The sequence below is a fragment of the Corvus cornix genome, chromosome 24 (assembly GCF_000738735.6).
Source record: "Corvus cornix cornix isolate S_Up_H32 chromosome 24, ASM73873v5, whole genome shotgun sequence".
NCBI classification, from domain to species: Eukaryota; Metazoa; Chordata; class Aves; order Passeriformes; family Corvidae; genus Corvus; species Corvus cornix.
The window spans coordinates 2,519,678-2,533,521 of record NC_046353.1 but is presented as its reverse complement, the minus strand read 5'-3'; the positions used below and the strand labels follow the sequence as shown (position 1 = coordinate 2,533,521).

Below are 13,844 nucleotides of genomic sequence, written 5' to 3'. Positions count from 1 at the left end.
AAGGCAGTGCTCTAACAAGGGTAATCCACTGATAATTTCACTCATTTAAACCCTATTTTATCTCAACCAAGTAGACTTATTTCCATTTAACAATCTTAATTCTTTCAGCACTTTCCAGCTCCCAAATTGGCTCCGACAGCAGCGCTGACATTCAGCCATCACTTTCACATAAAGTTACATTTAGTCTCTCCAAGGCCCTGCAGTGTCTGGAGGTGCAAGAGGAATTCATTAGTGATGTCTTTGGGAACAGGAGCCGTCCCTCCCTGCGGCCTCCTGACATCCACAGCCCTCATTTGGCAGGGCGGGAGTCAGGGCAAGGCCAGGCTGAGCTGCTCCTGCTGCACTCAGCTCCCTCCCAGCTCCACGTCTCTGCTGTCACATCTGCATTCTCTGCGCTCTCCTCCAGCCAGGATTGTCACCTTCTGCTTCCCAGGCTGCCCACATTCTTCTCCTCTCCAAATAACATCCCAAAGAAGAGCTCTGGGCTATGATGCCACCCCCCCAAAGCTCTTGGATGGTTGTCCCAGTGACAAAAGGCCCCCATTTTTCCTGCCTGCTCACAGCCCTTTCTGCCATGGGTTGTGCCCTGGGTGTTTTTCTTCTCTCCCATGTGCTCCCCTGCTCTTCACAGCTGACACCCCACAGCAAAGCAAATTTCATTCTGTCAGATCCTTCCATCCTTCCCTTTTTCCTCAGCAATCTCAGCCAGCAGCTTTGATCTCAGAGAGGAAGAAGAGGAGGACGAGGAGCACAAAGCTGGGAGCAAGGGAAGGGCAGGAGCCACCACTCACCCTGCTTTGTCAGCAGGTTGCTCTCCACTTCTGGGATTGGGACTTTTCCAAGTGCTGTGTGTCCCTAACACCTGGATATGGAGAGTGGGAGCTGCTGGATCTGAGCCAGGGCAATTTGGGATTTCAGCTTCTCAGAGGCCGTGTTTATCTGACACCGAGCCAGCAGCAATTAGCTGCAGAGGGGCACTCGAGATAAATGCCCTGCTAGGTCAAAAGCTCCTCTTCTGGGAAGGTTGCCCAGCAGCCCTGCAGTGCCTAAACTCGGCAAGAGGGCTTTAACACCTCGCTGAGCTCAGCTCTGGGCACGCGGCAGCCTGGAGAGCTCCTGAGCTTGCAGCCCACCCATCCACGGGGCAAGGACAAGGGAACGTGCCAAGAGTCACAGAGCAGGAGGAATGAACCATGAGCACGAGGCTTGGAGCACAAAGAAACCCTTCCTTGCACTTCCAGGGTGGGGATCTCAGCCCTGCTACAACTGGCTGGAGCTGGAGTGGCTTTTTGTCCTTCTCCCATCTGCCGTCCTCTCCCTGCCCTTCCCAGAAAGGTTCCAACAGCTCCCAGGTAACAAATTCGGCTTTATCTCCACTCACCTTGAGGAAATTGGGCATCTACCTAAAACCTGCCTAAAGACCCTCCTCCCCCTCACTGCCCGAAAAGGACCTTCCAATCACATCATGGTCCCTGCAGACCTGCAGTTCCCTAAAAACAAGGAACATGTTCTTCAGCCAGGCATCCAGAGGTGTCCCGTCCTCAGGAGTCACTCCCAGAGCTGCTCCTGCCTCTGCACAGGACTTGCCTCCCCTACGTGCTTATCCAAATTATTTAACTCCCGTCTACATCCCAAAATTCTCCTGCTCACTTCAGATGGTTCCTTACACACAAGTTAATTGGTCTGTGGGGAGGAACAGATTTGGAGCTCCAAGTATCACCGAGGCTGGCATGCGTTTCCCAGGTGCTCTGGATGCCAAGACAGCAGCCTGGCAGGGTGGTGGCTCTCGCCCCAGCTCGGCTCTGAGGAGGAGATTTAATCCAGCCCTGCAGTGAAGTGAAATCCATCCTCCCTCGCTGCCCACACGGATAGCCAGGGGCGAGGGGCTGGGCAGCAGGAATCCGTAATGCAGCCTCGTGCACAATCCCATCTCACGCCACACTGGAACTCTCTGCAGAAATTCCAGCTCTGCTGAATTTGGCTCCGAGTTGGAATTCATTTTGGCAGCTGTTTAGGCAGGCAACCAAGGATCTCTCATTCATGTAATTGACTTTTTTATTCATATATATATATGAAAAAATAATGAAAGAAATTGCAGAGTAGCTCTTGCTATCTGTAGCTTTCTCTGTGTGAAGCAAGAAGATCTGCATTAAAAGTGGCTCAGCAGCTAAATACACAAAGTGCTGCCCAGGGGCAGGAGCAGTATTTAGATATAAAACAAGTTACATGACTCTCAGATCCTGATCCTTGGCTCCGGGAGAATGTTTAATATTCAGGAACAAATGTAAAAAACCAGACCTTTGATACAAAATTCTGCACATGCACCTATCCGTGCCTGTCCTCTGTCACCCTGCCACAGCTCAGGACTGTGCCCGCAAGAGATAAATGTGACCTTTCCACTGACCAACCCCTCTCTGCCTGGCTCCTCTCCTTAAATTCCCCTTTCCTGCTGGATTAGCACTGCTTCCAACCCAGTCACCTTCCAAACCCACAAAGCCACACAGGCCAGGGCAGCAGCTGCTGCTGTGCCCAGGGGCACCACAGCTTCCCCCCGTGCTGGTGGCTAAATGGCTTTCAATAAACAAGAGAGTGAAGAAATAGAACGTTGATTTGCTGCTTAAGTAACGTGGCTCTTTTCCATAACTACCAGCCGCTTTCCCCATGCAGCTGCTCTGCACAGAGAGATCTATATCTATATAATATGTATGTGGATGTATAATGAATCAAAACAAAGCTTAAAGGCCTCCTGGGGTGGATAATATAACCTGCCTCTCGGACATTAATGAATAGGAACAGATCAGGAAAAATAACTCTTGCCACAGAGGTGCAAGAGATGGAAGGAGATGATCTGTCTGGCTGACTCCCCGTCCCTCCTCACTCCATGCCCTGTGGCACCGATCTGAAATATAAATCTGCTTATTATTTATTATTCACATTATTACAGAGCTGGATTCCTCCGCTGGAGATGGGGAGCTCATTATGTTTTATGTGGCAAAGCTGCAGCCTGGAGAGAGGCAGAGCCCTCCCACGCCAAGCAAGGGGCACTGCTCTGCTGGGCAGGATCTGCCTGATGCCACGGACACCTTCCCCTTGCAGGGCAGCTCACCCTGCTCTGCACCAAGCCCCTCTTTTCTCCATGGCGTTTCCCTGCTCTGCACCAAGCCCCTCTTTTTTCCACGGAGTTTCCCTGCTCTGCACCAAGCTCCTCTTTTTTCCACGCAGTTTCCCTGCAGGATGAGGCTCAGTTGATTTTTAAGCCAAACACATCCAACCTTGATCACACAGAATTCGTGTACAAACCTCCGTGGTGGAGGAAGCCATCAATCCCCCTCTCCCTCTTGGTAGCCAGTCCTGTCAATCTGCCAAACAGGCCCCTCTCACTGCTGGAAACCAAAGACAAACGAAGCAGGGGTGCAGGGTTTCTGCACCCCTCGGGATTTCTGCATCCCTCGGGATTTCCACACCCCTCAAGAACCCGCTCGCGGCTCGTCCCGGTTCCCGCTCGGAAGCGCTCGCGCTCCTCCCGCAGTTTTCGCTCACACTTCCATGGTGCTAATGAGCTCCTGCCTCTGCAGGCTCAGAGGGTGCCGAGCACAGCCCCAGGAAAAGCTGCATCCACAGGTTTAGTGGGAATGGTGTGCAAACCTCCTGCCTGCCCGTGGAGACTGTCGGGCGCCCACCGCCGACCTCGGCTGAGCCTCAACACCCTGCCCTGGTGTCCTGCACCAAAAGCTTTCAAGGAAACTCCTCTCACCAGATCATTCCAGAGAAGAACAGGGTAGATAAATGACTGCACCAGTCACCAGCCCCTCTCTGAACAGTTCCAGTTGCCTCTTCCTGAAATAAACTCATCTCATTTTATCCTTGAGTAGCCTCTGTGGATGAGTCGCCTGAACGAGATCAGGACACGAAGGGTAAAGGATGGGGCAGTGGCAGCCACTCTTCCCAGTGCTGGAACACAGGAATAGCTGGCGAGAACTGCAGAGAATCCAAGGATGAAATTTGCCCAGAGAAGCTGTGGCTGCCCCTGGATCTCTGGAAGTGTCTAAGGCCAGGGTGGACAGGGCTTGGGGCAACCAGATCCAGTGGAAGATGTCCCTGCCCATGGCAGGGGGCTGGAACAGGGTGATCTGTGAGGTCCTTCCAACCCAAACCATTTGTGATTCACTGTAAGTTTAACGAGGCTTTGCTGAAGGGCCTGGCATCTGTACAGGTGATTTTTATTAAAAAAATATTTATGCACAGAACTCCGTAAGAGTTTAAGCCCATAAATAAGACATCACTCTCCTAGAAGAATAATCAGAACCAAATTAAAAGGGCAGATAGCAAATGAATATTGTATTTTTCTCTACCTCTCACCATTCTTCAGCAGCAAATGATAAATAACTACGAACCTGCTTCGCTTTAATAAACTTAACTGGCTGTTTTTAATATTGGGAGAACTATTAATATTTTATCCCAATAACTACACCCTCCTCCCACCCCACTCCCCAAGCCAGGCTGGGATTAAACGCTCATCCTAATGACAGGTGGAAAGGTTTTCCAGCAACAGCACCACCATGTGAGCCCTGCAGGTTGTTCCTGTGCTCTGAGCTGATCACAGCAGCCTGGCTGGGTTCAAAGCCAGGGTAAGGCCATTCCTCTGCTGGGGAACAGCAAATCCACGACCACTTTATTCCAGATCCATCAGTATCACCCACAAAGGGCTTGGCTAAGGCAGAGCTACACCGGGAAAGGAGTCTGTGCTTTGTGTGTGTTAAATGTTCCCAGCAGGAGAGAGGAGAGGAGTTTCAAGCTGTGTGAGCCAGCTGCAAGCAGGAGAGGGGGAGCTGGAGATGGCACAGAACCTGCCACAACGCCACAAAGGCACTCTCTGCCTGCCTGCACTGAAAGGCACAGCTGGGTTCCCCCCTTCATCCCAGCCTCACTCCTGAGAGGAAGAATCTGGTACCTGCTGACATCAGCGTCCTCCTTCCCCAGCACCCAGGGGCTGGCTGCACCTTCATCATCAGAGCCACCAGCACCCTTTAAAATGCTAATGCTGCCTTGTGGGATCTTCCCTGCAGCGCCTGCAGGAGAATTCTGCGTGTCCTGAAGGAGCTGAACCAAACCATCCCCAATTCCTCTGCTGTTACCGCTCATTTTTAATGAGTTTTTAACGCTCGCTTTTCCCTCGCCTCAGCCCTCCAGCTCAGACACACCTATGGACAAACTGCATCCACCAGGGCAGCTCTGGGGCCTTTACTCACTGCAAAAGTGCTTGAGTACATCATAAACACCTCAGGAGGGTGATTACACAGGGAGTCAGGGCCGTGCAAACGATGCTCTGCTACCCACGGCCGTGACAGAGGGATGGGCTGGGAATAAAGGGGCTCCACACAACCACAGCGATGCAGGAAAAGCTCCAGTTCTGCCTCTTGCCACCTCCTTCAGCACACACAGATCAATGCCTGGGGTTTCCTACAGCTCCACGTGCTCTGGGGGATCCCCAAGAACATCTTCTGGACATGAAAAGCGGAGAGAATTGGGATTTGTTCAGCCTGGAGAGGAGAGGCTTTGGGATGACCTCACTGCAGCCTGCCAGGAGCTGCAGGAGCTGCAGGAAAGATGGAGAGAGAATTTCTACAAGGGCTTGGAGTGACAGGACAAGGGGAAATGGCTTCAAACTGACAGAGAGCAGGGTTAGATGGGATATTGGGAAGGAATTGTTCCCTGGGAGGGTGGGCAGGCCCTGGCACAGGGTGCCCAGAGCAGCTGTGGCTGCCCCTGGATCCCTGGCAGTGTCCAAGGCCAGGCTGGGATAGTGAAGGTGTCCCTGCCCATGGCAGGGGGTTCGAACTTCATCTTTAAACCAACCTAAACCATTCCATCATTCTATGATTATAGTTCAGAGCAGACACAGGAGATTCACAACCCCTCAGGCACTCCAGAATTCTGGAATCGTCCCTAGAAACAAGGACAGACACCCCAGAGAGACACTTCTGGTGATACCCAGCATCAGGGTGGGATTCATGAGGACTTTGACCACAAATTGCTTCTCTGGTGGACGAAACCACAAAGCGCTGGGACAGCAAGGACAGCTGAGCCAGAGGTGGATACAGTCTCTGGGTGGGGCAGGGGGCAGAAAACCACCAAATTTCATCTCAAAAAACACCCTTAATGCCACAATCCCTGACTATGGGGTAGAAAAACACCAAGTTTCACCCCAAAACACACCCTTAAATGCTGGAGCTGTTGTGTAAAGTTTGCAGGGCTGGGAGACAGAGGCAGGGAAGGGATTTTCACGGGCAGAGGGAATCACAGACGAGCACCTGAGAGGCTACAGGAGGCCTTGCAAGGAGCTTGTCAGCAGATCCTCTGTCAGGGCTCCTGGTCCTGCTGCTGGTGAGGGCAACGCCGTGGCTAAACTCCAATTTTGGCCGGGGTATGAATTTTAAATGAGCTTTTTAGCACGCCCAATGAATCAAGGCAGAGAACGCCAATTTAGGGCCCCCACGCTCTGCTCTGCGAGCCCGAGTAAATAACCCAGCAAATAACTCAGGCAAATTTCCTGACACTTCCTTGAGCATGAGTGAACAGGAGAAAAACAAACCCAGAACTGCTCCCACACACGCTGTGTGCTGCAGGAAAGCAGGGCCAGGGGAGATGTCGCCCTGGAGAGCAGGAGGGAGCTGATGATTTTCACTTTTTGGGGTGGCTGGATGCAACACAACCTGTGCAAGGGCAAGCACTGCACCCCAGGATATTTTGGGAGGCTTTGCATTGGTTCTTCCAAGCTCTACAGGCTGCCTGGAGGCAATTCCTTCCCTCCCAGAGCTCTTAAAGCTGCTGAGAACGCTCCCAGCCCTGCCTGCTCCTTCCCTCCCTGATCAGATCCAGCTTTTGAGGTGCACAGATACAATAATTCACCCAGACAGAGCAGGGAACTGACTGACAAAAGACATTCTTAGTTAAAACATCACCATTTTGGATAAAGCTTTTAGATCTGGATTTCCCCACCAAGGCCTCCAGGAGAACAAGGACAAGGAGGTTTTCTCCAGGGCTGGATCAGAAAGGAACAAACAGTTTAAGGCTGAAGAAACAGGTTTGCACTGATGGTTTCCCCCCACCCCCCCCACTGTGTATCAAGGAGAGAAATAGAGCGTTCAGGAGGCTCCAGGCTGCTCCTCTACAGCCACAGGCACGGGGAAGGTCACCCTGGAGCCCACATTCTGCTCGATTTCTTGCACAGATGACGCCTCCCAAGCTCACTGCAATGCAACACTCGCTGTGGGTCCTGTCCAGGCCAGCAGAAATTCACTGTGTGCTCAGAGATGAGGCAATCTGCTGCCTCTCAGCTCCACTGAGGGCTGCCAGGGCCAAGATCCACCCAAAACCCCAAAAAAGCAGCAGCGGGGAAGCTCAGGGCTCGGTTCACAAGCCAAGTGCCCCTGACTCAGCAGCACCGTGGTTCCTTCTGCCTGAAGCCAAGAGCTGCAGGCAATAATCTCTTTTTGCTGGTGAAGAACCCACCCTGGCAGTGCCCAGCTCACCTCCTGTTACTGATCACATCCCGGGGCATTCCAGCAGCCCCCTATCAGATGGTTTTCAGGATTGTTTTAAAGGTTAGCTTGCATTTCCTTGGAATATTTAAATGTTCTTGCTGGTCTCTTTTTCCTTCCCCATGCAGAGCCTTGATTGATGTTGCTAGATACCATATCTCCCTGCCTTGCCAAGAGCATGCATTTGGGAATGATTTCAGGGCTGCTGGTAATATTTTCTCCCCTCTTTTTATTCTGCACTTTATTTTTATTAACTTTTTTGTTGGAGACGCTGTAAAAATGAAACTGTGGCTTGGAGAAACAACACTCATCAAACCCCCCAGCCAAGCCAAGCTGGAAGGCAGCTGCCATTCCCACCTGGAAGCTGCAGCACAGATTTGAGTTTCCAGTCCTTAAAAACTTAAAATCACAGTCCCAGGTCTCAAACATCTTCACCTTTCACTCTGGGGAGGTGGGAAACAAACAGACCCCAGGTTTGCAGCTCTGTGCTGTCGGGGGAGCTCCCCTTTCTTCCCACACTCCCAAAACCCCACAATGCTCCCCAAAAAGACAGGACACAGTGCAAAGTGAAGGATTTTCACCTTCAGCACCCTGATGATTCACCCTCCATCCCCATCCCTGCCTGCTGGCTCAAGCGGAGGATGTGGCCATCAACGAGAAATGCAGGCAGCAGAGCTGGGAGCGCGCAGGGAGCGCTCCACATGAATCAGGGATGCCGGGGATATAAAACACCAGCCACCTTTCCCAAGCTCCTGCCAGCTCACACCCTCCCCTCCCATATTTCCTGAGCTGCTTCATGCTCCACTAGCGGAGGGGAGAGGTAATTTTACTTCAAGTGTGTCACCTGTGCAAGTTGCAGATGGGGACAGGAATAGATTAGCTGCTTATCTGCAACAAATAGTTAATAAAGGCAGCTGGTGGCTGCAGGGGGAACAGCCAGTGGAAGCAGTTTCCTTTCTAAACAACAGAGTAAAGTGTCGATACTGGGAGGTGAGTTTCATTACGAGGTTTCTGGATGCATTTCTGTTCCCTAATCCACACAGGCAGCCAGGAAAAATGACAGTGCCTCTTCCTGAACACTTTTTAACACAGCCCAAAGGAGCCTGAGTTCATGGGGCTTCCCTGCAAATGGGTATTTTGGGGTTATCACAGTTCTTGTGGCACCCCCGAACTGGGGGCAGTTTGGGCTCAGGCACTCCTGGCTCATCAATGTATTTGTGACAGAAATATTGCATTTTATGTGGAGTTTAGGAGAGGGGGTAGGACATGGCACGGACAAGTTTGGCTCCTCAGTGGCTCTTTGAGGGGTGGCTTTGAATTTACACAGGAAGAACAGCACCAACACCATGAAAACCAACACAAACATGGCAATTCACTATAAACAGCATTTCCTTTACAAGAGGAAAGAGAGAACATTCCCAAAATGCAAAGAGGAGCTTCAACAACTGTGTCAACTCACCATAAACTAATTTCATTTACAAACTGAAGACAGAACACTCCCAAAATACAGCAGGAGGAGCTCAGTGTGGCAGCTCACCATAAACTGCACTTCATGTACAAGAAGTAGAGAACACTCCCAAAATGCAGGGAGGAGCTTCAGCCAGCGTGTCCACTCATCATAAACTATTTTCATTTACAAGCTAAAGACAGAACATTTCCAAAACACAGAGAGCAGCTCAGCAACCTTGTCAACTCACCATAAACTGCCCTTCATTTACAAGGGGAAGGAGAGAACCTTTCCAAAATGAAGGGAGGAGCTCAGTGTGTAAACTCACCATAAATCACATTTCATTTACAAACTAAAGACAGAACTCTCCCAAAATACAGGAGTGGCAGCTCACCATAAATCACATTTCATGCACAGGAGGAAGGAGAGAACCTTTCGCTCAGGGTGTCAGCCCCACCTCAACGGGGACACCCCATCGAGGCAGGGAGGATTTCCCCCCTCCAAGAATTCCTCCAGAGTGGCCAAACAGCGCTGGACAGACCCAGATGAGAGCGAGGTGTGCACTCACCAATCCTCAGGGAATGGGGGCTGGCCCAGATCCGCATCAGCCACAGCAGAAGGAGCACCAGAGGCGCCAAGACACGGAGCATCTTCCATAAATCCTCATGGAGCCCTGCGGTGGTCTGGGCATGACATAACTCTGCGGGGAGACACAAAACACGGCCGTGAGCCCCTCTGCTCTCCCAGCTCTCCCCCAGCAGCACCACACAGCTCCCAGCTCGTCCAGCACTGGGGACAAAGGCTCCATTTACCCGAGGAGGAGGAAGCTATTTACAGACTATGAATTATTCAGGGATTGGAATCAAACTGGGCAGAGAGATTCTAGCAAAAACAAAGGAAAAAAAAAAAAAAAGGAAGGAAAAGAAACACAAGGAGAAGTCCAAATATTTCATCTTGGCATTTTTAGCGTTTCAACAAAAAACAAGTGGAAATCAATATTGAGTCACATCTCTGACTTCTATTCTCACCCAACCCCCCCCCCCCCTTTTTTTTCCACTCAGAGCAGCCTGCAACTCATTCTATAATACTGACTTCTGATTTTATGATGGGACAAACATTTTCGTAGCAAAACGTGATTTGAGGGAGGGGTTTAGGAGGCAGAGAGTCACTTGGGCCTCAAACTAGAAACCAGTTCCTTGCCACAATTCCAGTCACCTCCTTCCCTCCCTTTCAGGAACAGGAGGATTCAGCACAAGACCAAAAGCATCTCTTTTTCTCCTCACACAAGGTCTCACCACCCCACCACACAGAGGTCCAAGCTCCAAAGTCAAAACACCACCAAAATGAAGGGCAGGAGGTGGAAAATCCACAAACTCATCATCAGCACAAATATTGGCACCGGCTGTCCCACAGCAGGCTCCTGCAGCACAGCTAATCAAATTTGTAACAAATACCATTTTAAACAGCTTCATAAAGGGCAGATTTTACTTCATAGGGAAGAAAAAAAAAAAAATGGTTGTCTCTGGAGTTGATAAAATTATCTCCACAGGCAGCAATGTCCTTAAATGCTGACTTTGAGTGTTTCATCTGTTACCTTATCTCTCCCTTCCCCAGCTTGCTGGCAAACATCCTCACACTCTTCCATTTGTCTCCTTCCTGGGCCAAATATCCAAGTCCTGACACAGGCAAAGTCTTTAATCTGCCTTTGAAGTTACCAGGAGTTTTGTCCGAGCAAGACGCAGCCTTTTACTTGCAATTTTCCAATTAATCTATTTTTAGATTACATTTAGACTTCCTCCAGCTTATCTCAGCACTCCCCACAGGGACCATCCCCTTTCACAGAGGGGAAATGCAGAGGCAGGGCCACAGAAAGAAAAATCCAGGGAGCCCTGGGACATCTCCACTCGCTGGGGTTCAATCCCTGCCTGGATCACACCTCCCTTGGGAAGCTCCCACCAGCAGCTCTGCCTCCTGCATCCCAACCCTCTCCATTCCAGCAAATTGAGGGATCTCATGCTCAGCTGTCAGTCACACACGGGAAGAGCATCCTGATTTCAGCACGCTCAACCCATTTTTAAAAGCCAGAAACTCCCCAAAACCACCTGGAACTTGTGAGCCACCTCTGTGAAGGCCAAACAGGAATTTCCTCCTTATTTTTTTTTTCCCCCCTCTTTTCAGTGGGAGTTCCAGAGTAATTCCTGGGGAAGAGAAGCCCTAAAAGGTTAAGCACATGGGGAATTGGTTACATAGAAGTGCTGGCAGCAGCAGAGACAGATTGTGGAGCATCGTATCATTTGAGCACTTTGAAGCAGTTATTTCCAAACTTTCCAAGATATTGACAAAACAGCAGGATCACGTTCAGACGCGCTCACAGCCCGGAATGTGGAGCTGGAGCTCGTGGAACACACACAGACACATCCCTTCCCTGTGGAAGCAGGGATGGAGACTGCAGGACAGTGAGGGCAGCTTGAGGTTTGCCACCCAAAGAGCTCCCTCATGCTCAGTTCTGGCCCTAAAGCTGCTCCCCAGCACTCACAGTCCTGTTTTCTTCCTTTTTTAGGTCTTTTTTATGTCCTACTTCTTGCAGTGCTACCCCCAGTGTGCTTTCCTTGCCAGTCCCTGGTGATGAACAGCCAGAGCTCAGCTGAAGCATCTGGTTGGGAATCTCAGAGCAGGACCAGGGCAGGGAAAAGTGGGTAACAAACCCCTCAGTTTCCAGCCAAACAGGAGGGAAATGACTGCCTGAAATTCGAAGAGGGTGCTGGAGTTTACATCCCCATCATTCCCTGCCAAAACTCTATGGAATCACTACAAGGAAGGAACTGAGGGGCTGGAGGGAACACAGCTGGGAAGGGTCTGGAGCCCCAGGAACAGCTGAGGGAGCTGGAAAGGGGCTCAGGCTGGAGCAAAGGAGGCTCAGGGGGGACCTTGTGGCTCTGCACAAGTCCCTGACAGGAGGGGGCAGCCGGGGGGGTCGGGCTCTGCTGCCAGGGAACAGGGACAGGAGGAGAGGGAACGGCCTCAGGCTGGGCCAGGGGAGGCTCAGGGTGGACAGCAGCAGGAATTTCCCCATGGAAAGGGTTGTTAAATATTGGAATGGGATGCCCAGGGAGGTTTGGAGTCTCCATCCGTGGAGGTGTCCAAGGAAAGCCTGGAGGTGGCACTCAGTGCTCTGGGCTGGGGACAAGGTGGGGACTGGGCAGAGCTTGGACTTGATGGTCTGGGAGGGCTTTTCCAACCTCAGTGACCCTGCGAACCACGAGGTGAAAAGGAGCGGTTCTCACTTCAGGCTCTGCGAAGACAAAGTGCACAAGGAGCACGCAACTCCTGGGGGAAAGGAGAAAGGCCCCTGTGACTCCCTGCTCTGAGGGACAGACCCCAAGGCCACTCCTCCTGTTTGCAGCCCGCTGGAGAGGTGCCGAGGAGATTCCCAGGGAAGCAGCAGCTGCCTGTGCATCAGCAGCTCAGAGTTCACCAAAGCTGAGCAATAAATCCAGGGTGCCCGCTGAGCTCTGCTCCGGGAGCGGCGGGGCTGTAATTACCCAGGACATGGAGCACAGGGGGATGCTGCTCCACCTCACGCGTTTCCCACCCCTCAGGAGGGCTTGGATTTTGGAGCACGGGCCCAGGGAACAGCTGTCAGCAACAGAAATGCACCTTGGGGGTTGCCAAACAGCAGAAAACACAGGATCCTACAAGCCGTGCCCATCTGGCTGCTGGAGGTGATTGCAGCACAAGGATGCCTCCCCACCAGCCCACCTGCACACAGGCTGGCATTCCAGATTTCGGATAAGGAGGCAGGATTTTCCTCCTAGCCCAGCAAACAAGGAGGTGTTTCAGTCCTCACACCCCTCTGCATCTGCCCGGTCCCCCCTTGCCACCTCCTCCCTAAATTGGGGCACTAAAGGGTGGTGAGCACATTTCAAAGGCCCTCACTGCACTTGCCATCTCCCCAAGCTGCCTTCCAGCTGCAAGGTGCATCTGCCTGCCCCGCATGTCCCCAGGAAATGCTGCAAACCAGGAGTTCCACCCACGTACACCAGTGGATTGTGCCTACAGCTGGGGTATCCACTCCGGTGCAGCCCCAAATTCCACCCAGAGAAGGGAGGAGGACAACTTTCCTTCGTGCAACACAAATATAAAAACCTCAGAAGCCAAGAAAACCCTGAAGAGACAAAGCTATTTAGCAGCTTGCTGCACTAATTCTCGTGCCTGTGAAGATGACTTATCCCAGACTCATCCTCAGCTGGCTGAAAATAAATCAAACCAACTTCCTCTGCTGAAGTTTCCACTGAGAACACGTCAGGAGCTGTGCATTCACAGCTCCTGCTTTAGTGGCTCCTCTTTCCTGTGCTGACAGCAGGCTTGGAGAGCCTGCTTGATGGACAGCTGTCTGTGGAGCATTCCCAATCTGCTCCCCCAAAAAAGAGTGGGATGGCTGGGAAAGAGTTCCCTAGGTCCTTCAGGGTGGGAGGTGCCTTGCCGAGAAGCTGCTGCTGGATCACGAGCTGACCCCTGTGTGCAGCACAAATGTGGAATTCTTTTTCTGCTAAGCACCCCCTCCCCCCTTTTTTTTTTCCATCTTCAGCTCTGAAAATTCAAGAGAATAAAATAAATCAGGGCTATACTGGAGAGTTTTGTGTTCTCTCTGGAGATAAAAGTCTCTAAATACCAAGCAGAATTATGGTCGATTTGCCTCCGAGAGGGAGCAAGTTGCTTCTGAAACTGCTGATACATTTTTAATGACTGTGTGAGCTGGTGCTTTTCTTCACTGCTATCACCACAGCGTCCTGCTATTTGGAGATTTCTGCAGAAAAATTCTTAGACAGTAGAGCAAAAGCCAAAAGGCAGAATAA

The 13,844-nt window shown here is 51.3% G+C and overlaps 1 protein-coding gene across 2 annotated transcripts in view; it reads right to left on the bottom strand.

Annotated features, from left to right (window-relative positions):
* GRIK4 (glutamate ionotropic receptor kainate type subunit 4) overlaps positions 1-13,844 on the bottom strand; it is a 177,303-nt gene that overhangs the window by 107,366 nt on the left and 56,093 nt on the right. The window contains exon 2 of one of the 2 annotated variants that reach the window (XM_010403873.3): positions 9,557-9,688. In XM_010403873.3, coding sequence (XP_010402175.1) covers positions 9,557-9,638 — 82 coding nt within the window. In that variant the 5' untranslated portion in view covers positions 9,639-9,688. Of the gene's footprint in view, positions 1-9,556; positions 9,751-13,844 lie in introns of those variants that run through there. The other variant, XM_039564965.1, reaches the window with a different exon arrangement.